Source organism: Chlorocebus sabaeus, chromosome 2, assembly GCF_047675955.1.
Source record: "Chlorocebus sabaeus isolate Y175 chromosome 2, mChlSab1.0.hap1, whole genome shotgun sequence".
In the NCBI taxonomy this organism is placed as follows: domain Eukaryota; kingdom Metazoa; phylum Chordata; class Mammalia; order Primates; family Cercopithecidae; genus Chlorocebus; species Chlorocebus sabaeus.
The window spans coordinates 75,348,390-75,372,988 of NC_132905.1; the positions used below are offsets into that span (position 1 = coordinate 75,348,390).

At 37.4% G+C, this 24,599-nt stretch overlaps 1 protein-coding gene across 5 annotated transcripts in view; it reads left to right on the forward strand.

Annotated features, from left to right (window-relative positions):
- Window positions 1-24,599, forward strand: part of ADAMTS5 (ADAM metallopeptidase with thrombospondin type 1 motif 5) — a 99,368-nt gene that overhangs the window by 6,422 nt on the left and 68,347 nt on the right. For all 5 annotated transcript variants that reach the window (XM_073009996.1, XM_073009997.1, XM_073009998.1 and 2 more), the window contains exons 2-3: window positions 6,066-6,198; window positions 17,404-17,571. In XM_073009996.1, the coding sequence (XP_072866097.1) occupies window positions 6,066-6,198; window positions 17,404-17,571 (301 nt within the window). The remainder of the gene's footprint in view (window positions 1-6,065; window positions 6,199-17,403; window positions 17,572-24,599) is intronic.

Here is a 24,599-nt window from a genome sequence, read left to right on the forward strand (position 1 = left end):
GTAGCTTTAACAACAGAAGTATGTCTTCTCACAGTTCTGGAGGCTGGAAAGTCCAACACCAAGGTTCCAGCCAATTTGATTTCTGGTGAGGGCTGTCTTCCTACCCTGTAAGTGGCCACCCTCTCACTAAGCCTTTCCACTGCCTGCAAGTAGAAACAGAGAGTGAACACTCTTGGGTATCACTTCTTCTAAGGACACTCATCCTATCTGATCACAGTCCTGTCCTCATGACCTCATTGAACTTCATTTTCCTCCTTACAGGCTCTATCTCCAAACAGAGGAGTTTTGAGAGGACACAGTTCAGTCTACTCCACCATACTGACAAGTTTTAACTGTAAATTAAGTGCAATGGCAGTCACTGGAAAGAACCCTAGCAGGAAGACAGCAATGATCAGAGGTGTGTTCTGAAATGAGCCTTCTGGTCTAAGTAGTGGACTGGATCCTGGGCGAGCAGGCTATTTCAGAAATCTTCAAGAGGAGGCTCAAGGTGGTCTAAACTAAAGCAGTGGCATCAGGAATTGAGAGGCATAGATTGGGTCAAGAAATGTTAGGAAGAGGTGGATGTGGGTAAAAATTCTTTGTAGCAGAAGGAATGTCTTAGGCTGAGCTTCGGAGGCCAAAATGTTCATGATATATGCACGAAATAGTGGACAGAATGGAGCAAGAAGGTACAATGGAGGCAGACAGAAAGACTGAGGCTGTATTGTGCAAGGTTTTGAATGCCAGGCTAAGACTGAGGTGAAGGACTGGAGGAATCTAGTAAGATCTGTGTGCTAATAAGGTGACTGACTAGAGCATATAGATAGGGAAGTTACAGGAGGAAAAGGGACCAGTTAGAAATCTCAGGGGATATAATTCAGGCAGGAAGTAATAATGGAAAAAATGAGAAATAGAGGACAACTACAGTGACTTACAGTGGCTAATTAGATGTGACAGCTGAAAGAAGGAGGTGAGTTAATGATGTCACCAGGTTTCTTATCCAGTGCTTCCATTTTCTTGTTTTCTGGAATATCTTTCACAGTGTATTTTACATATTAATATAACTCTAAACTATCTTGTTTTTCCCACATAGCATAGAGATAAAACCAGGATATTCTTTATTTGCTGAAAAAAAGAAATTCGCTTAACCAAGTGCAGATTGTGAATACAAAAGATAAGATTATGTCAAGAATAACATGTGATGATTTAACAAAACCATGGTGAAGTAAGTTCAGGATTCTAAGTGTTTAGACATAGGTTTGAATTTCAGCTTCAGTATGGACAAGCTTGAGATTTCAGGCATTTAATGCCCCTGAGCTTTAATTTCTTTATAAATTGAAATGCTTTTAGTTAATATCAAGACATGTGTAGCTGGAACAAATCCTAGAGATCACCTGGACCAAACTCCTGATGTTAATGATGAAGGGACTTTGTCCCAAAGCGTGTAAATGATTTACACAGTGCTTCTTACTAACAGCGTTGAATGAAAAAGCAATCTACCTTCCATTCACTATCTCTAACCGGCTTCCATTTCTGTTTACCAAAATGACTGTCAAGCATCTACTCCCCTGCCCCCAGTCTGCAACTTGTTCCATCTCTTCTTCCCCTTCTGACCTCACAGTTGTCAGAGAAAGCTTCCTGACTTGGAACTCTGGGCCCAGATTCTCTTTCCAACTTCTCTGCTAGCCCTCTGCTCAACAGATCCTGTGTTCCAGCCAAAACAAACTTCTTGTCATTCCCAAAAAGACTCTGCCTTTTCCCATTCCATTATGTTTCCACTAGTCTTTCCTTGCCAGAGTATCCTTCCTCCCAGGCTATCAGATCCACTCACTTCCGTGGAGACACCTTTATTGATTCCCTCAAGGAGAGTTCATCAATACCTCTTCTGTTCTCCCTCAACAATCTGTTCGTAATGGAAGTCACAGTTTGCTTTGCTCTTGACATATCTGTTTTGCTCCTTAGAGCGTGATGGTCCTTAAAGCTCAGGATCAAATCTTATTTCGTCTATTTACCACAGTGTCAGCACTTCCACAGTGTCTGGCAGATTGGAGGCACACAATAATTGTTTTAGGAATAAACATATCTGGGTCTCTGGGCCCCTAACCCATCTGGGCTCTGTGTGTTTGGTATCCCTTAGGTATATCAAGAGACAAGGATAGAGAGTGTATAAAATGGGTCATTGTAATGGTTGGCCTAACAGCTCCAATTAATGTAGGCTCTGCTGAAGTCTAAAATTAAAACCCCTATTATTGGGGATTACTGGATAGGTTGCCAGAAAGGCAAAGGACTCCTCGAGAATCAGATCCACAGAACAAATATGCATGTGTGTATGTGTGTGTGTGGGTGTGTGTGTGTGTGTGTGTGTGTGTAGGTAATACTTATGACTAAAACATGTACCACACCAGATTAATTCTTCTATCACTAGTCTCTCTCTAATAAGAATTGTGTGGACAGATGGGTAGATATCTGAAACCTAGTTAAACTCTCTTTTATGCTCTTCCCTTGAGCTCCATGATTGCCCTTACTAAGGGTTAAGATCTATAGAAAGAAAGTTGCTATTATTTAACTCCTATATAAGGTATTCTTCCTTAATTTCAGCTGCTGTTGCTGCAGCTCTGATGGTATCTACCTGTGTTAGCATTTGTGTTGCCTCTGGCTCCCTCCCTCAGCGTATTTGCACTGCATGCAAGATACAATCTCTCAGTCAAGACAAGAAATCCTGATTCCTGTGGTTTGTCCACCTTAGGACATTCGTGTCTGACTGGTTCATTCTCACCACCCAGTACTGCCCACTGGGATTTTCAAGGTTCACACTATCTTCTGAGCATCTGCTTCTCAACACAGCGTGCTTTACCTGCTCCCTGTCCCCCATCCCATCCCCAAGAAGTGCCCAGTAGATCTTGGGTATTATTACGGCTTCAGAATTCTGTGATCAATCACAAGCTTTGCCATATTTACAGTCTTCTAAAAGGTCATACCTGGTGAATGGTCACAGTGGCAATGACCTTCCTATCAAATCTCTGCTGGTCGCGCAGACCACCATGAATACACTTCTGAGTTAGATACGATGTCTCAGTCTTGTATCCTGGCCAACACCATACCACAAAACCACTAGATAAATCTCTGCAACCTTTATATTTTACTCAATCTTCCATTGCATTACTCTCCACACAGTGGTGATAAGATGCTGACCCTGCATAAAACAAGCCTTATTTGATATGGCAAAGATATCATTTATCTTCAGATCTACACTGAACAAGCAGATAAGCTTTTGTCAGCACTTTTAATTCATTTACCTCTTACATGGTATGTATGTGATTCACATCTCTCCAGTATCCAGGTCTAGATTCTATCTATCTATCTATCTATCTATCTATCTATCTATCTATCTATCTATCATCTATCTATCTATCTACACACACATATATATGTATACATACACATATATGATAGCATATGTATGTTAAGGCTACGGGTGCTATTGTAATAGACAAGTTACAATCCTAAGACACCTTTTTTAAATGTAATTAAATTCCATTATCCTTCTGTGTTTCTGGGTCCCAGAGCAGTTTAGAAGAGTCTCTGCCTTATATATATACACACACATATATATATATACACACACACACACATATATATATATGCTATTGCCCCAATAATATCTTTACTCCTACTCAGAATTTAAGAATTTAAGGAAGTATTCTATAAACTTCAAATAAGGTTTACACCTATAAATTTTGTTAGACATCATCACCAGAAAGTAGACATGAATGTGATATGCTGTATTCTTAACAATTTGATGCACATTCGTTTTAATTCATTGAAACGAACATCATTCACAAAGAAATTCAGATGTTCATTATAAGCCTTGAGGCTGAAACTGTAACTGTTTGCCAAGATTTGAAATTGTGTGAGTGAAATGGAAAGGTTGCCAGCTTACATAATTATAGCTACAGAAACATATAGTGTGGCTGAGTAGTCAAGGAGTTTAATCAGTGTGGTTAAAGAAATAACAAGTGCTTCTGTTCATAATTTTGCCACATTTCCATGGCAAAAGGCCAAATGCATTTAATCCAATTCAAGGATGACAAGGAGGGTTGATGGCCTCTAATGAGCAATTGATTAGCAGTAAACACAGAGATATTAAGAATCTAGTTTAATCTCTCCGTAGAACAGGAGGGTCATTTCCCTTTGCTGTGGCTCTTCATCCTGGCTTATTTATAAAGAGTAAGAAGGGAAAATGTAATTCTTGGATTTTATTACTTAAAGATAATGACCCCAAATTGTGATGTAAACATAAATCTTGTTTTAAAAAAATGTGTGCAGATATAACCTACAGTGTCTAGCAACTCCCTTAAGGCATGACCTAGGTTTTTGGTCTAGAGATACTGAAATGATTGTGGGGGAGGGGCTTAAAAATGTATTGTGCTATATTATTATCTCAAAGACTGATTATTATGCAAAAGTGTGTTCCAATTTCAATTTGAAAAACTACTAATTTGTTCTCAACCACTGTAATTTGGCATCCCATGGGATGATATGTGGGGATACACGGGAAACTTTGGAAGGTTGTTGGTTTTGTGACATGATTAACCAAGGCTACTTGGCTGAGATTTCCACTGTCTAAAGCTACAGTAACATGGTGGCCACACTGTAACTTATCTTAGCTGGGAACTCATACTAAACAGAACACAATAAGGACCTGAGAACGTAGTAAGAGAAGAGAATACAGCTTGGTTGGATTTTTATGCAGCAAGATAGGAAAGGGTTAGAAGAATATGTTTCCATTGAGTATGTAGCATTGGTTATGTAGTCGCACTGCCTTGTGCTGGCTGTCCGGAGCCTGCTGAGGTCCTGCTAGCATACAGCATATTAAAGATGTGGGAGCACTCTAAGGTATCTGACTGTAGATGATAATTCAACTCGATGAAGCAAATGTTTGCTGAGTTCCTACTATATAAGCTGGAGAGTATGGAAGTTGGGCATACAAAGATGATTGCTGTATAATAGAAACATTTATTATTTTAACTAATAAACAGTTGCCTTTTAAAATAATTAATATATTTTAAAAACTTTTCCTTTTGGTGTTACTAACTTATGGTTTACTAGAAACATGATCTTGCTCTTTGGGAATATAAATGGGCACATTGTTAGTAAATTTTCATAGAAAATTGTGGTCAAGCACAAGAAATGCTAATGTCCATTAATACTCAAATAGCATTTAAAGGGAAAGTTTATCATTATGAATCTGTCATGTCAAAAAGTTGTGGCTTATATTTTCTCTTTATGTTTCATATCTCAAGAGGCTTGTTGATGTCCTTTTCATGTAAATTGATCATTTTTCACCATTAGTGGGGTGGAATCATGTTCCTATTTGAGAATCTCTTAAAAGATTATATGACATCTATGAAACGCTGTGACTTTTTACCAGAAAAATGCATATGCTCATGTACACAAAATTTATATATGACATATATTTTCTGCAGGTTGGTCAGCTTGAGAAATGCTACATTAAATGTTATGAGTAAGAATGCACAGATTTCAGAAGACACAACCTATGAAATTACAGCTCATTTTGGGAGTAAAAGATGACCTTTCATCAAATTATGAATTAAAATTTAGTTTTCTATCCAAATTTCTAATAAATTTGTACTCTGTTGCAGACATCTGGCTGCAGTTTGCCCCTGTAATAGAAAACAAATTATGAGGCCAGATTTTGATAAATTTAGCATGAATTTCCATCAGAATTTTAGGACCTTCCTAAGCATGACCAAATGGGAAAGTGATCGGAGACGTATATGCATTACAGCTTTGTTAAGGCTGCGGGCGCTATTGTAACAGACAAGATACAATCCTAAGACATCTTTTTAAATGTAATTAAATTCCATTATCCTTCTGTGTTTCTGGGTCCCAGAGCAGTTTAGAAGAGTCTCTGCCTTGAGTTTGCCTTTGGAACCTTTCCAGAGAGGAACAGGTGATACCATAAACATATCCCTGTTGCCATTTGGGGTAAGCAAGTGGCTCTATGTGGCGGCTCCTTCTGGATGTAAATTGATTTTAATGATTTCTTTCTTTCTCCCGGGCAGGATTTATGTGGACATCATTCATGTGACACCCTGGGAATGGCAGACGTTGGGACCATATGTTCTCCAGAGCGCAGCTGTGCTGTGATTGAAGACGATGGCCTCCACGCAGCTTTCACTGTGGCTCACGAAATCGGTATGCAGCGCCTTTTCTTTTCCCTCACCAAATCAAACACTTGTAACAGCTGCAACAGGAACCAAAATACTTGGCAATTAATTCCAGATTTCTCCTGGTTCAGATGTACCATTGGGGATTAAATTTGTTTATATTTGCACTTTTAAGGTTAGCTAATATGAGCAAGAGAGAAGGCAAAGTCAGCAACACATTGGATGTTTTCTTCTGACAGTGTCATTTAAAAGTTCAAGAGAAATTTACTACTGCTACTGCCTTCTTACTATCTTTTTAAGCATCCCTAAATGACCCCTGGATGAAATTTGTCACAGACAACTTTGGTATGCAGAGATGTCTTTCTTAGAAGTTACTGGAGACAGTATTGATTCATCCAGGGCTAATCAGTTTGCACAGAAATTTCATGTGTTTTATTTCATTGTCAGTGGTAGTCGTAGGCTCCTGTCAAAGTTCATCAATAGCTTATGGTAAATATTTCTGTCTGCTTCTTAATAGCAAGGAAAGGAAACCAAGCATGACACTCAACAGGGTTTGCTTTAAAATGTCACTTACCTAATTTGTTTGTTATAAGAAACACATCTAAATCCTACATCTATAAATACAGGACTGAGTTGATTGCTAAAAAATATTCCCAAAATAAAGAATATGTGCTTCCTAATTATTGACCTAGGTTACTAAGTGTATGAGAAATTGGCTTAGTACATTTAGGACTAGATGTTGGAATTAGACACAATTTTTTTGTCTAATTTTTTTTTCTGTCTAATTCCAACATCTAGTCCTAAATGAGCTCAATTTTTGCTAAATTACTTTCTACCTATGTCACACTGGTCTAATTAAGCTCTCTGAGCTCCAGTTTTCATATCTGAAACACAAGGATGATAGTGCCTATTTCAAGGAGTTGTTTTGGAGAGTAAATTGGGTAGAGTTTAGACAGTAAATGTTGTTTATATTCACATATACTTATGTTTTGCTTTCTAGCTAAATAGTTCATTTGCTTTTTAAATGTGTGTATCAACTCAGCATCAGCTTTCTGGGAGCAAAGCATGGTTTGATAACTATTGTACCTTTTGCCATCTATAGCAAAAAAGATTTTGATTTAAACAGATTTTGATGTTTAAGGTTAAAATTATAACTTTCAAATGGGAATTAAAACTACTTTCTTACATTCCTAATAGGCAGAGAGTATTTTCACAAAGCATCCATTTCTAACTGATATGTTTTCTTTGGGGAGTTAAATAGCTTCGAATCCAAGGTACTTTGTAATTGCATGATTCACAATATTGGCCCGGTAAAACAGATTCTGTAGTTAAATGTCAATTCTTAAGTATGGTGTTAATGTTCCTGACACATTTCTTACCTCCTAAGCAGAAAAACACAAACATAAAACCTAAATGTAAATAACTATCCAATAGCATCCCTGAGAATAATTCAGTGTTTTATTGATTAAGCATCTTTGGCTTCAGTAGTCAAAGATCTGAGTGGAGTCCCAGCTCTGTCTCTGGGTTCTCTGTTTTATCTCAGACAAGTGATTTAGATACTTTGAGTCTCCATTTCTTCCCTATAAGGTGGGCTAATGAGGAGGCATGGCTCTCTTCTCAGCTGCACTAGAAGAACTGGTCAGCCTGAAAGCGTCTTTATAACACATCCCATTTAGGCTCCAGGGCAGAGATTATGTCTCTCATTTATGCCTATTAATCCTTACTGATAAAAACAGAGCCTAATACAGAACCTTAATCAATATTTATTACATATGTATGTATGTGCTTGAGTGAGTAAGCGGGAGAAAGAAACATGAAACTTGCTCAAGGCAACATTCCGATCTGCAGCGGAAACTAAGAGGAATTAGTCCAAATACTCAGGAGGATGTAATTAAATAGAGGAGACTTTTAAAGTACACTAGTAATTAATCACCATCATTCAGAGTGAGAGGAGTCTCATAAGAAAGGTTCTAAATCCCTGGAAAGGCAGAAGCTGATTCGTCACAGGTCAAGTGGAGAAATTATGGGGAATAAGCAGCAGAGTTGAATGTTGGCATCATCCATCCACAGGATTATGGGCTCCAAATCCTGATCTTCAAAAGGAAAGATTCCACATTCTTTAAAGGAAGGGCAGTTTCTTTCCTATCTAGTGATTGGTTTTCACACATTGACTGCATCTGGGAGATTTCCCTGTAAGACAAACACTGTGGCAATAAATGCAGCTTCTTCAGGGCTGCTTTGACCTCAAGTTAACTAGGGTGGAAGGAAGAGCCGTGCAGGGTCACCTTTCCCAGCTCGCCTGAATTCCTAAGCCAATCTTGGGTTACAGGGCTGATGCAGCAGTCTGAGAGGCAGGAAGCCAGATGCTGATAAGAACAAACGTTATATTAAAACTAAATATATACATGTGTGTGTACACACACAGTAAGAATTTTTCTCAATAGTACAAGAATATTAGACATAGTTATACAAGGAAACAATGTAGAAGAAAGGTGGACTTCTATATGAAAACTCAAACCTAAATCTTTGATATATGATTGTGCTGTTGCGTCCACTAAAATTTTTGGTTGGATCATCTTTGTTTATTTCTTTGGAAGTCCCTGTAATTCATTGTCCAATCAAACACTCTCTACTTAACTTCCCTTTTGTATTACATATGGGCTAATCTGAGCTATTTAAGGTCTGGAAGTGGGGGAATATGGATTCAATTCTGCTTTCATAAAAGAATCTGGCTTTCATTCAGTTTATTTTCTAATCTCCTTATTATTCTTTAATTTCACTTTTTGCCTAAATATTATGAACATGTGTTATAAAAAAATAAGCCTTCAACATTTAGGAAACATAGCCTGACAAAAGATTTCCTGATCATCTGTGTATTATTACAGAGTCTTGCCCCTCCAGCCAGTGTGATCTTGGATAATGCAGCTTGCTGCTTTGTTTCCCATTGCTGTATTTTTTGGATTGCTGTGTGAAGCTCTCAGTCTGAGCTAACCATGCTCTCAATTTTAATTCTCCTCAATTCCTGCAGTCTTCCCTCTTCCTATTTGTTTGTTTTTGTTTATGAGATGGAGTGTCACTCTTGTTGCCCGGGCTGGAGTGCAACAGCGCAGTCTCAGCTCACTGCACTCTCCACCTTCCAGGTTCAAGAGATTCTCCTGCATCAGCCTCCCAAGCAGCTGGGATTACAGGCACCCGCCACCGTACCTGGCTAATTTTTGTATTTTTAGTAGAGATGTGGTTTCACCATCCCCCTTCCTTTTTACTAGACATTTGTGCCTTTCTAGATTCGGAAGTTGTGGATATGGTTAAAGTATGGTGATGAAAATGAAATTTTGAATGCTCAGTTTTCCAGTGTTTTAAATTTTCTCTAGCCTCATTCCAAAATGTGTAATTTCCTTTATGCAAACAGTGTGAATGTGTTACTGTGCTCAAAACACAAGCAAGGAGAAGATTCCCAGGCAGTTCCCATAATTCTTCTACTTCGTTTCTTCTATAAGCAGTAAAAGGATATATTTGAGAGAGAATTACACTTTCATTAATCTATATACAGGTTTTCATGGAAGTGCACAACTGTTTCCTCTTTCTTTTCATAGTGGTTTAAAATAGAAAGTCATATCTATTTTGTGCATGAATAAACTGAATCAAAATTTTCTTTTTAGTTCATGAACAGCCTGGGCAACATAGGGAGATCCTGTCTATATTAAAAAAAAAAAAAAAAAAAAAAAAAGCGGGGTATGGTGGTGCATGCCTGTAGTCCCAGCTACTCAGAAGGCTGAGGTGGGAGGATTGCTTGAGCCCAGGAGATAGAGGATAAAATGAGCTATGATTACACCACTGCACTCCAGCCTGGGTGACAGAGTGAGCCCCCCACCTAAAAAAAAAACTTATCTTGATAATGAACACATAAGGTAAATAGAGGTGGAGCTGAAGTTTCTATCTGACACTATTTCTATCCATGGTATTAGATTACTTGAAGTCAAAATGACACAGGTTAAAAATGAACAATTATGAAGAGTTACTCTTTTCATATACCATTTGATAACTAGAACACTTCTTTTTTTCTGCTAATTCTTTCAGAAAAGCTGCTAGATTTTGAAGGTAACTAATCAACTGATGCCAATACAGACTTCTGGAACATGGATATTGATTGACATTGACTCTGGATAGGCAGTCATAAAGTGCTTTCCTTCTTGTGTTATATGCATGTAAATGTTGGCTAAATTGCAAACTATCAAAAACACAGTCTCCATCCATGTTCCTTGAGTGGAGGCAGGAATGTGTTTGCAGCCACTTTACAGTCCAAATGTGAACTGCAGAAAGTTTTCAAGTTAATGTAAGTTTACATTTGGAGTTTATATTTTAGCTTGTCAAACTTTTATTATTGACTTGTAATAATAAAGATTTCACCTGCTGCACACATGGTTCTTAAAAACAATAATTTTATTGATGTTGGGCCAACTTCTAATATGCTAGGAGGAATAATCTGATTTTATTTAGACTAATGAAATCCATAATTTGCAAACATGCCGAAGCTTTGCTTTATAGTAGTTAATTATAAAATGCACTGAGTGAATCTCTCCACTGTGAAAGACTCCAGTGTGCTTCCTAAGCTAAACTCAGGCAACTTAAAAAGTTAAGACCAAATATTCAACTGTGACTTCGGAAGTGGTTGAGACACAACAGCAAAGCCGCCTGTGTTTTGGTGTGGTTCAAAGGTGTTCCCTGGTTGTGCTGATATGTGTGTGCGACTCTGCTTCTGTAGATGATGAGATTAAACACGGCCATATTTTGAAAAGCTGCAGAGGTTCTTGAAACACCACAGACCAAATCCAAATACACAGAATCAGATGTCCAGGCTGGCTGTAAGATGTGAAGTGAGAAGGAAACTAGGATTAAACCTGGTATTTGCCCACAAACCCATTGCTTTAATCAACAAGCAGTTTGGAGCAAAGCCGCACTATGTCTTTCTTGGCCCCCAAATAAAATGTGGGAATAAGTTTTTGCTATATGTTGAGCAATATTGAGATATTTTGTGTCTATTGTCAGTTTTTAAAAAACTTAATCCCAATTCATGTTTCTCTAGGGAGAAACCGATAGCTTATCTGCCACATGTGTAGAAACCAGCAAATTGAAGGTGGCATAAAAAGTAAACCTATCACATACTTGCTGAGTGATCTTTTTGTTTTGTTGTGTTTTATGTTTAGGAAATTTCCTCTTGCCTCCCACATAAAGAGTGTCTAGTAATATCAAAGCTTTTTGGCTGGTGTGGTGGCTCATGCTTGTAATGCCAACAGTTTGAGACAAGCCCTGGCATCATAGTGAGACCCTGTGTCTACAAAAAGTAAAATAAAATAAAATAAATAAATAAATAGCCAAGGGTGGTGGCGTGCACCTGTAGTCCTAGCTAGTCAGAAGGTATAAGGATCATTTGAACCCAGGAGATGGAGGCTGCAGGGGGCTTTGATAGCACCACTGCACTCCAGCTTGGGTAATAGAGCATGACTCTCTCTCTCTCTCTCTCTCTCTCTCTCTCTCTCTCTCTCTCTCTATATATATATATATATATATATATACATATATATATATATACACACACACACACACACACACACACACACCACTGATTACTAGAATATTCATAAGTAAAAGTTTATAACAATCCCAGCATATCAATGAGGACAATAAAGTTAGCTGACAACCACTGGTCCTTTGATATATGTCAAGCACGTATTCTAATCACTTTGCATGTTTTATATCATTTAATTCTTACCAAATGCCATGAGGTAAGTACCATTAGTGGGTCACCCAAGAGAGAGAATGAAGTTAACACACAGGGTACTTTCTAAACCCATCTAAGGTCAACAGCTAACATACTGCTAAAGTGAGATTCAAACCCAATCCATCTGGCTTCAGAGCTCAAGATGTTTATACCCTTCCAGAATGTTTTTTTAGACAGTTTTTACTTTAAAGGCTATAATTCTGAAATGGATTCAAAAGGATATTGTCACAGCTAGTTATAAGGTGAAAAATTTAGAGTTTCTTCCTTCCAAATTACATAATTGATACCACATTTACCGTTCATGTTTAATGTTTTGAAATGGGAGTCAAAGAGTTTTATCACATCTATGTAAAGATTCGTGTTTGAATAAGCATGCATGATCCAATGACTGGAGCTCATGGTTCCCTTCTTCAAGAATTCTAGCTTCTGATCCCATGTGAGCAGTTGACTCACTTTTCAACCCCTGGCAAGACCTTGCACCTCCATAATCCCAGCTGGAAAATTAGGTAAAGTAAAAACATGACCTCATTAAGAAACAGATGCTTCATCTGAGCAGTGTTTTCCCAAATAAACACATTACAGAGCTTCTTGTGACATTTTTTCAGGATGTGGTACTGTGTCCCCTTGACCATTGGTCAGTTTGGGATCAGGAGACAAGAGCTTGAAATTCTGTTTAATTTGCAGACCAAAGTTTAGAAAAACAAACAGTTTCCTTCCTGAGGTTAATGTTATAAGTCAGCTCTAGTTGTACAGTAATACCTGGGTTGAATAAGAAGCTGAACCAACAGTTTCCTTTAAAATGATGTGTCTTCATCTGGCTACACATTATCACAGATTTTCTAACACCAGATTCCCTTGTGAATTCAAGAAAGCAAGGTGTTCTTTAAATCTGTACTGGGAATATCAAAGATGACATTTATTTTACAAAATGTTACCCCTTTGCCAATTCAAAAAGAGGATTTTCATACCAGGAAAGTTATCAGGTGACAATTTGTTTGCTATATCTGAGCTAACAACGTAACTCAAACTCTCAGCCCTATAGACTTTATTCTGACATAATTTATCATTATATTTATTTTCTTAGATTAATTCAAATAAACTCCTTTCTGGTGTTACTTGCTGACAGACACTCAGCATGATTGTTGTATTTAAGACATGATTGAACATCTATTAAGAATAGGTCAACATCATCTAACACAATTTACACTTTAGCTTTTACTAATTATTTCAAACAGCAAAATACAGCTCTGGCCGGGTGCGGTGGCTCACACCTGTAATCCCAGCACTTTGGGAGGCCAAGACGGGTGGATCAACTGAGATCAGGAGTTCGAAACCAGCCCGGCCAACATGGTGAAACCCCGTCTCTACTGAAAATGCAAAAAGTTAACTGGGAATGGTGGTGTGCACCTGTTACGCCACTTACTCAGAAGGCTGAGGCAGAAGAATCGCTCGAACCCGGGAGGTGGAGATTGCAGTGAGCTGAGATCTTGCCATTGCACTCCAGCCTGGACAACAAGAGAGAAACTCCATCTCAAAAAAAAAAAAAAAAATACAGTTCTGAAGCATGCACCACTTGGAAAATACTCGTGGATTAGACGGTTGCATTATTCTCTGAATTTCACTCTGGCTTCTGTCTCCCCTACCCAGTTAAAACCTTATTTAGCATATAAATACAGAGGCCATTAATAAGGGCATCTATTACACAAGTGTGTTTGGTCCTTAATTGCCTCAGGGTTTTAGGTGAAAAGCTTCCAATTACATCATCAAGAATTAAGGATAACTGAGAAAGATAGTATTGTAAACAAAATTGCTCAGGCAAGCTGCTTTTCGATCTTTTGCATGTCTGCTGATTATAAATGGTCCTAAACACAAATACTAACTCTTCCCTAAAGCAAGACTTCACTACCTCTGCTTTAAATCCTGACAGCAGATAGTTACCTCTGAACCCACCTCTGCCTTTTGTCTCGCTAGGAGTTTCACGTCCTATTTTACTGAGGGAGCTTTCTCAAATCTTTGTCAAAATGGCTTTGAGTCCTCCCCACCCTTCTCTTGCAGCACTCTGACTCTCCAAAAAGAAATCTTTCCCTTCTCCAAGGGTAAGGACTGCCATTCTATGTGGATTTCTCGATTTCATCCCCTGCCTCCTCTAAAACCTCACCCGCAACTAACTCTGTTGCTCTGTATTGCTTTAAAAACTCACCATGTAATACAATTTGATGTAAACAACAAATTAGTTTTGGCATTGTACACATTTTCTCCACACTCTTTTATATTCTTCGTGTGCTGTTTTACTCTCTGGGACAGGGATATCTAATCCTATCTGCTGCTAATGCTCCTGGGGTCTGCTTGTCCAAGAAATGCTTAATCTCCAAACCACACCATTCATTTTAAACATCTCTGTGAATGATTTATGAACAACCTCTTCCTGAAAAGGCAGATGTCTTCAAAGCTATTAGCTTTTCCAATTCCTCTCCATAATCCCTACTTGAAATGCCCAGTTGTCAGCTGTGACATTGTATTTTAAATTCCCTGGATTCTGGATTTTCTCTAGTAAGTTAGCTTTCAGTATCATAGCGTGCTGTCTTTACCGTGAGCACTCCTTTAAAATTGCTTATACTTTTGTATACTTTCGCTTTTTCAAGGCTGATTTCAACTAACAGTAAATGTCTTAGCATAATTGATTGGAGGGCTCGAATTAGAAAATACCACTCCTTTGGCTGTTGGCAGCCTTTAGAATGTGTGTCACGTCTTTCCTGAAGAGCATCCAAACATCCCTCACATTGATCTTCCCTTTCATATCCTGTCCAGCTCCTGAAGGGAAGTCACATGGTTCTTTCGCCATGCCCTGGTTCCAGCTACACTGGAACTGGCTGCCTGTTACTCTGGGTGCTTAAGTGTTCTTCACATTGCGCAGGACTCTCACTGCCCTTGAGAGAGCATGCCTCTCCCAGACAGCTGACAGGCTTTCTTCATGGAGGACAGAATGTCCATTCGCCCTCAAAAGAGTCCATCTCTTTCTGTTGACTCTAAGCAGTCTGTTTCTGCCTGACTTTTGGAGATCTTACAGCATTCACATCCCCTTGCTGAGGTGAAACGAAGATGTGTTCATGCTTGAATGGCAGTCTTTTCCAGTATAATTTCTTTTATGCATCTTCAGTGGCAATTAAGTTTCAGTGTAAAATGAGTCAATTTGGGGAGCATAAAAGTCATAATATTATATTAACGAGCATTCCAAAAGATCCATAAATGATGCCAAAATATTTAAAAATTAAATTGACTTGCTTACATAATTGAACTCTTTAAAATTATATGCTTCACCTCTCAGTTTGAAAGACAAAATGCAGGTACTTTCTCAGGCCCCTCAAAGTGAATTTCGTGTCTGCCATGTTTCCTATATTTTAAATCAGAATTCTAAAATCTACCCTCCAAATGAAGTGAAAATCTCTTGATACAATAATAAAAAGGCATATGGAAAGTGCTATGTATTTATATAGATTTGGAGGAAAAGACAATTACTCCATTAAATAAATATAAATATCATATGAAGTAGAATGCATAAGTCACAGTTTTTAAGTATAAAACCTGGATTCAAATAAATATTATGTTGCAGAGGTCACTTGGGGACACTTTTCTTCTCTCTTATGCCAGAGGAAAAAACTCAAGTGTGAAATTTCCACCCATATCCCTCAGTGTTAACTGATAAATCTTCTATCTCGGAAAAGTTCAGGAAGTGTAGAGTGCATTATCAACAAGTATTTCATGTACTAAGTAACTTTAAGTCGTTTCTAATATATGAATGAAAGATTCTGGTTTTCTTTTCTTTTCTTTCTTTTTTTTTTTTTTTTTTTTTTTTTTTCCTGTGAGCTGTGAGTTTTTGAAAAGCTCAACAAACCACTCAAAAATTAGATGAGCCGCTGCTAATTTCCTTTGCAAGTTAGTTGGGACATACTTTATGTATAGACTATAATGCACATTTATGCTACTGAACAAACAAAATGTTAAGTGATGGTGGGAGAACTTCCCAGAGAAAACTTGTTAGCCTAGTAAATACTGTTGAAGTAAATATCTGAATAAATAACATAAAAATGTGGAGATTTGGAAGGTCACCAAGCCCTAGCCACTTATTTTCATCCATAACAGGAATCAGTTGCTCAGTGGACCATTTTGTTATGAGGTGTTGGTGATTTAACAAGTTGGCCCAAAGCAGTCGGAATCTAAAGTGAAAGATTTCATCTCTGTTGGGTTTTATTGGTGCACACTGGATTCTGTTGCTAGAATGGTCAAAGTTTTCTGCTTTTGGTATTCAAGAACCCAAGGAGAATGTAGTCGCCAATTTGCTACAGTGTTCCCTGCATTTGTTTTAGTGGTTTGTGTATGATTCTAGAAAGCTTTGTTAAAAACACTACCCTAGGATGATTTGCTGTCTACTTTTTAGAGTATGTAATTGCTCAAACTACTGTCCTAGATGTTTTAAATAGCATTGTAAATTTGTTGGGGAATATCATTTTATCCTTAGACTGCATGAAAATTGATCTTATGTAATAAAAAGCAATTTACTTGGATTATAAGAATGTGATTATGGGCTCTGTAAAATAATATCTAGCTTGACTGGAACTGCAGAGAACATGTTTGAGAGGCTTAAGCACAAATATTACCTGGCTGAGTGGTTTTGAACAATCACAGCAATCACTGGGGAAACCCAGGTGTCCTTTCTTCAAGCTCTCAAACTCCATGTTATTGGTATTTTAGACATTTTAAAATGTAAATGGGTATGTTTTCAAAATAAGCTGTATGTTTGTGACAACAGTAAACTCATAACTCTCTAAATCACCAAAAGAAATGAATGGATGAAGCAAGCTTAGTTGTGCATGAAACAGGAAATTTCCTCATTTCACTTATCTTTCTTTGTCTCCCCTCGTCCTCCCTTTTATTAGCCACCTATTTACTTGACTAAGAAAATAAGTCACTGACATTCAAAAACCATCTATTAAGTGTTTTCAACTTGCACAGCACGAAGTTCAATACAGAGGTTTCAACAGTATATGGGAGCAAATGCACTTTGATCTCATGGGGCTTGATCAGAGAAGGCAGAAAATTAGACAATCCAAATGATATGTGGTGAGGGCTATGACATAATCCCACAATTGTCTCGCAAACTCTAATTCTAAATAAGGCTTTGTTTCCACATGTCATTAAGCATATGTGATCCAGATGAATTATGGGAACATCTACTCTTTAGTTTTTCAGTTTCCATCGAAATGTTCACCAAAAGCAACTGCTACACTAACTGCATGCAACTGTTATTTCCCCGGAGGTCCCGTCTCTGGGTGAGAAAGCAATTAAAGTGAACTCATCTACAATTAGGGAAAAAAATCAAGCCCTAGTATAATAGTCATGGAAAAAAAGAAATACACAATCACGGATTATTTGCACTTCCTCTATTCTCTCCCTTAGGACATCTACTTGGCCTCTCCCATGACGATTCCAAATTCTGTGAAGAGACCTTTGGTTCCACAGAAGATAAGCGCTTAATGTCCTCCATCCTTACCAGTATTGATGCGTCTAAGCCCTGGTCCAAATGCACTTCAGCCACCATCACAGAATTCCTGGATGATGGCCATGGTATGTATCATTTAGAACACAGGCTGAGAAACAAAATTTGGGATTCTTGGGAGTTTGACTTCATTATATCCTCACAATATTCATCTTGCCCTCTAAGACAATAGTTGTTTGGATAATGTCAGAAGAAAGACCAAGGAAATTGATCATATATGGGTATGTACTGCCAACGTCCTTGGTGGCATTTTAGCTATGGTATTTTGGCTTTTGAATTGAAAAAGTTCAAAGGAGAAGCAGTGTGGAAGACCACACAGAATGCCTAGCTAGTGCCCTGAAAGTCTGGCTTTTATTTCTTCTTTTACCACTAGCTTCCTGTGAGAACTTTGGCAGACATCTTGGTTTCCCTGCTATTAATATGACTCTCAGAATTATTTGTTACATGCCTATTATAGGGGTGCAGTTAAGGTGTAGGTGACAATTCTACTGGATTCTCTTTATGGCAACATAAACCCAGAAGAGGAAGCTTTCTAGATTTGCACTGACTAGAAGAATTTGGTTTTATCCTGATAGCAGATTCTCCTGAAAGCAGAGTAAAAACTGCAGAACAGAAATAGAAAAGCAATCTCAATGATGGGAAAACACTTTAAGAACTTCAAAAGAAACTCTTGGCTTTATCCTTTCAATACAGTTCAGGAGCATAGCATACTTTATTAAATTCTATAAGACTAGGATTAGTGCTGTAAATGATATTAAAATACTGAGGAAGTTACAATTTTTAGAAATAATAAATTCCGACCCCTAAGTAATCTTTGAAACAAGCTGTTGCAAATTTCCTAGCATTCTTTAGTACTTTAAAATAATAAAAACACAGGAGGATAGATGCATTGGCATTGTAAAAAGTCTTCAGACATTATGTAGCTGAAATTTCCTATCTTACAGAAATGGACATATTCTCATTTATTTTATGTTCTCTTAAAATTTGTGTTTCTAAAACCAGTAGTTAAATTGAATGTGACAAATTATTGATCATAATAATTTTCTATAAAATTATCTCATTATATAGGGTTCAAAGTTGAATAATCTATGAAAACTGTCTTTTTCCCACTTCCACAAAGTTTATGACTTAATGTCCCATAACTTTTTAGTATGTTGACTGTTTTGAATTGTGGCTACATAATACCAGAACAATTGACAAATTCAAATTATTTCAGACATAAAGGCTGCATAGTTCTCTGATACCATGGAGCCAAAATATGTTCATTAACTCATTCTTGCTCCATTAGTGGTGAACAGGTAAAGATTTAGCTGCCTATTACTATATATTTGTATGTCTCATTTTGAAAAAGCAATCTGGGTCCAGCTTGGTTTAAAATATATCTCAATACAAAAAAAAAAGATGTTCTTTTTTAGCTGAAAAATTATCTCAATAATTTAAAGACTTGGAAACAACAATAAGAATTAGTGTATGAAGCTTTTCCTTTAGACCAATAATACAATGGTAATTTTATGTTTAGCTCAGTTTACATTGTGGATTAAATGCCCATAAAGTCCTAAAGTGAATGTGACCTTATTATCATCCTATCTGTGTTGATCAGGTCAATGTCTCATAAAGTCCTCTTGGGTGGAATCTTAAGTCTCCACTCACAATATTGCTTTTCTGTTTTACTTCTTTTCAGGTTTTCTGAAAATAAAATAACATTAATATTTTATTTCAAAATCACACGTTACACATTCCAAGAAGTTGAGCTAAACCTTGAATCACTAAATGAATGGATTTAGTTGCTAAGGCAGCAAATACTTATGGCTAAAATGAGACCAAATTTTTTTCCCTGTGCAAGTATTAGGTCAGCTAATTACAATGCTGGGGAGAATTTTGTTCCTAATTTTGAAATGATTCATTTATTTCATGTTTATGGAATTTGTGATCTTAATTTCTATGCAGTAAATATGCTTTCAGCATTGTCTTCATTTTTTTTAACATTAATTCTATATTTAAAGGAGTCCATGCTCTGATTTTTTAAAGATTTTACAACAAATTTACATATTTTTATATCTCTGTTTCTGTTCCAAAGGAATCAAGATAGAGAACAATTAAGAACATACTTTTAATAGAAATAGATCTTATTCATTTGCACTAATAAAAATGTATCTAAATTTCTCATATATATTTAATAAATTCAGTTACCAAAATTCATTGAACAGAAAATGCTTATAGTTTACCTATTTAATTTATTTCCTCCAATCTAGACTTTTTCACTTTTGAATATGTTGGTTTGGTTAGGCAGCCTTTTGTTTTGATAAAAATAATCCTATTTTATCAGTAGCTTATAACGTGAATAAAGTGATTTCAGAATAACAAAAACCAAAGAAAAGCAGTGTGGCACAATGACAAAGCTCAGTTATATCTTATTTCGTTTCAAAAGAGCATACTCAGATTCAGAATTGAAACAGTGATACTCCCTGTAGTGCTATTATTTAAAGATGAATTGAAATAACTTAATAACTTTTAAATTGTAACCAAAAAGCTGACTTAAGTCAATGTAAGTGAAAGTGTGACCATAGAAACTACTAAACCCGGCCGGGCGCGGTGGCTCACGCCTGTAATCCCAGCACTTTGGGAGGCTGAGGCAGGCGGATCACGAGGTCAGGAGATCCAGACCATCCTGGCTAACACGGTGAAACCCCGTCTCTACTAAAAATACAGAAAAAATTAGCCAGACATGGTGGCGGCACCTGTAGTCTCAGCTACTCGGAGGCTGAGGCAGGAGAATGGCCTGAACCTGGGAGGCAGAGCTTGCAGTGAGCCGAGGTCACACCACTGCACTCCAGCCTGGAGGACAGAGCAAGACTCTGTCTCAAAGAAAAAAAAAGAAACTACTAAACCCACTTTAGAGATGATTGAGGTTCTAACATCTCAACTGAAGAGCGTGGGAGAGAACTAAGAAGACAGTCAAAGCCCAAGATGATAGAATAACAAACAGATGCATCTTTGTTAGAAGACTAAACGATGTCACAAAACTCTATTATAAAACCTTTCAACTTTACCCGTAGGAAGATACGCAGGCTTCCACTCAGAGCCCATTTATTCCTATTTTACAGTTCTACCATTTTTCTGTTCTAATTTTCTAGGCCACTCGATTTTTTAAGCAATAAAATAGTCATGAGTGGTGAGGGTGAGGAGACTTTAGACAGGTAATCTGAGAGCAAGAAATGATACTATTTGACAATAAGAGAAAAGCTGTAAACAGCAGCTTGAGAACATGAAAGGCACTGTGGTCTAGTATCATTTTCTAAAGGTCAAAACCCCTATCTCACCAACACAGTCCCTCAAGTTAGCGCTATATTTCAGCATGATACAATAACTGACACACAGAAAAAAAATGATTTTCAATTATTTAGGAAAGTTAAACTGTGGCCCCTATAAAGGCAGAAAAGCAATTGCTATTTTTTAAGCAGGTAATCTCACAACACATATACAATTTTTTAATGGTACCTAAAGAGTACATTATAAATGGGTATTCCATTTATGTCTAATATCTTATCCCTCCCCCTCTCACCTTCAGTAATACTGGAGAAATGAGGTCAGAGAGTAAAATTAAATTCAAAGCATTTGATTTATTTTTAAAATTATTAGCCATAAGTAGCTGGACATTTGTAGCACTTGTCCACTGCCAAATGTAAATTCATTAGTACTGAGTGTTTCCTGATTTCGCTCCAACATGCAGAAATATGCAGCAATTAGGTTATGGTTGAAAAACCAGTGTGTGCTCACTCTAAAGTCACTATGTCTGCAGATTTGTGATTCAGAAAAGGAGAAGCCATGTCTCATGGGACCCCCCTGCTCCCAACCTTGGCCAAGATACTTGTAGACATTCTGCAGTGTTTATACAAGCTAGCTCTAGGCAAGCTGGCTAGGAGTATGATCCTCAAAAATAAAGGTAAGCACTGGCAAAGAAATTGTGCAGTGAAAGCAGGTTATTGAATTTCCTTTCTCAAATGCTTACTAACCTTGAGTCCAGAAAAGATAGCTGTGCCTGCTGTATCCCTGAGTCCACGGTGCCAGATGATGAGAAAGGTCACCACTTATGTAGATACAGCTCAAGAACACTCACAACATAGGTTGCTAAGGAAAATCTATAGATGGTTTTGAAAATTCGTCATGTAGTGTAAAGAGCTAATTTTACAGCCATTTACTGAACACAGAAATCTGCACATAAAATGATATTGGAAAACCAGTTCTCTGAACCTTTTGTTAAGTATAGACTGTAAAGCCAGCCAGGAGAGCTTAACATCAGTTTTTAAGGTGGAGTTAATAAAATTCAAAGCCAACACTATGGTTGTATCTTGATTTTCATACTAAATATGCTCTTTAATAGAGTGTGCAAATAAGACATATAGTTTAAGGCCACGGTGACATATTTTTAAAAACATTCCTTTATCCTCTATCACAGGGAATCTTTAATTTAATTTCCTTGCCATTACATCTGCTAAACAGTGTACCTAATGCATCTAACAGCTTCACACCCAGACCCCTTGAATTGCTTTTTGACAACAATTATCTGGTTTTTGGAAGTGCTCTTGTTCATTCTTATATCACTGGGTCCAAAATGAGTGATCAAAGAGCAGGCAAATGCACCCATTTATATTTTAACGTTAGACATTCAAGGAAAGACCTAAAAGCAGAGGGCCAAGGGTCGTGAGATGAAGAGAGGAAGCAAAGGGAGATAGTAAGCAGCGGTGTTAAGGCTTCTTTGGATGAGTTTCATTAGGAACATTAATTGATTTCTCCTAGATCATGAATATTTGGGTCATGCTCAATTTCATACCTGAGTATTGAAAAGGAAGAGAAGGTAGAAATAATTGTAGTGCTAGAAATAGGGAAGAAAAATTGAAAACAATAAAGAACAACAACTTTGAGACCAGGCATGGTGGCTCAAGTCCTGTAATCCCAGCACTTTGGGAGGCCAAGGTGGGCGGATCACTTGAGGTCAGGAGTTTGAAACCAGCCTGGCCAACGTGATGAAACACCATCTCTACGAAAACTACAAAAATCAGCTGGGCATGGTGGCGCACCCCTGTAATCCCAGCTATTCAGGAGGCTGAGGCAGGAGAATTGCTTGAACCTGGGAGATGAAGGTTGCAGTGAGCCGAGATCGTGCCACTACACTCCAGTCTGGGCAACAGAGCTAGACTCCATCAAAAACAACAACAACAACAAAAAGAACAACAACTCTGATAATTTTGGTTCACCATTAAGATGAGAGACAAATAGTACTATAAGTAAGATATATAAAACTAGAGATTTTTCTGTTCCATTTCCTGGAGGCATGGCATTCCTTCCATCACCTTTAGTGGAATTCTGCCAACACATTTTCTTACTGGTTCATCTCAAATCACAGCATTTTACTTTTAATTTTTTTGCCTTATTTTAAGCATTTAGTTTAACATGAATGGTAAAACATATATGCAATATGCACACATTCCTATTGACTTTCTTTTCTTTTTCTTTTTCTTTTTTTTTTTTTTTTTTTTTTTTGAGATGGAATTTCACTCTTTGTTGCCCAGGCTGGAGTGCAATGGCATGATCTTGGCTCACTGCAACCTCAGCCTCCCGGGTTCAAGTGATTCTTCTACCTCAGCCTCCCGAGTAGCTGGGACTACAGGTGCCTGCTACCACGCCCAGCTAATTTTTGCATTTTTAGTAGAGCTAGGGTTTCACCGTGTTGGCCAGGCTGGTCGCGAACTCCTGACCTCAGGTGATCCGCCCACCTCGGCCTCCCAAAGTGCTGGGATTACAGGCATGAGCCACCGAACCCAGCCTGACTTTATTTTATAGTCTATCTATTTACATATACACAATGTTAAAACAAAAGAAAAAAAGGAAGAAGGAAGGAAAGGAGAGAGGGAGGGAAAGAGAGAAGAAGAAACTTGCCAATTTGTAGAATAGACCAAACACAAAATGTTCGCAGCAAGGCCCAGATCAAATTTCAGACTACGATGAATTAAAACATATGTGAAGTAGATGTGAAGAAGTGGTTGAGAATAAAAGCAAAATAGGTTAAGAAAAAAATCAGCAGTAGGTTGGATGCTTCCAGAGGTCACTAGAAATGATACTGAAAGGTTGATCAGTTTCCCTTTTTACTCCTTCCCCAAACTGTATACATTTTTTAAACATAGAAAAATATATATCCAATCTGTTATTACTTAGATTTTAAACATTTTATACTGTGAGATTCAGACTTAGACTCTGTATTGATTTTTGTTATTGTTTCTTGCTATCATTCTGTCATTTGGTAGAGATGCTTGTACCTGTTTTGTTGCAAAAGGACGTAATTCAATGTAAAAATGAAATCATATATACTTTGGCATAAACAGAAATTGATGCAGCTACAAATCCTAGTACTGAGAATGCTGGCATAACACATTAATTGCAATTCTAAAATAAGTTATTTTATTTTAAGCAAGAAAAGGTCATCTCCACATGTATGACCTCTAAGGGAAAATTATAGAGCTGATATATCTTATTTTTAATAGAAAGCTAATATGTTACTTATTTTTAAAACTTATACTTCTAAGTTAAGCTTTTTAAGGAGATGCCACATCTTGAAATCTCCTTGTTGGAAGCCGATTTCAAATTGTTTGCATTACACATTTCTTTTCACTTGTCATCTACTAGTGAGGTAGAACAGGTGTCAGTGACTGTGTATGCATAGTCAGGTGGTGAGTTATTTTGACTCCAGAAAAATGCGGTAGATCCATGCCATGTGAATGCATACATGGTAAAGACTTCCTAACTAATATTTAGTTACCCAGTCCTATGGTCTGTGCTTTTTAGTAAAACTTAAAAAAAAAAAAGTTTCTTAAAACAGCGCTTTTGAAGAACTGGAAAACATTCTTGCAGACTCAGAGATCTGTTGACAGTCTTCTAACATCAGCAATCTGCCAAGCATCTCCTGGTGTACACAGTACTTCTTTTTTGATTCTGCAATGAAGATAATGTTTTTTGTGGAGTTATGAAGCCCTAATCGCGCTCTGTCTTATAAACAAACTTAGGGAGCTTTTACTATCATTCTTTCCTACTGACTTGATGT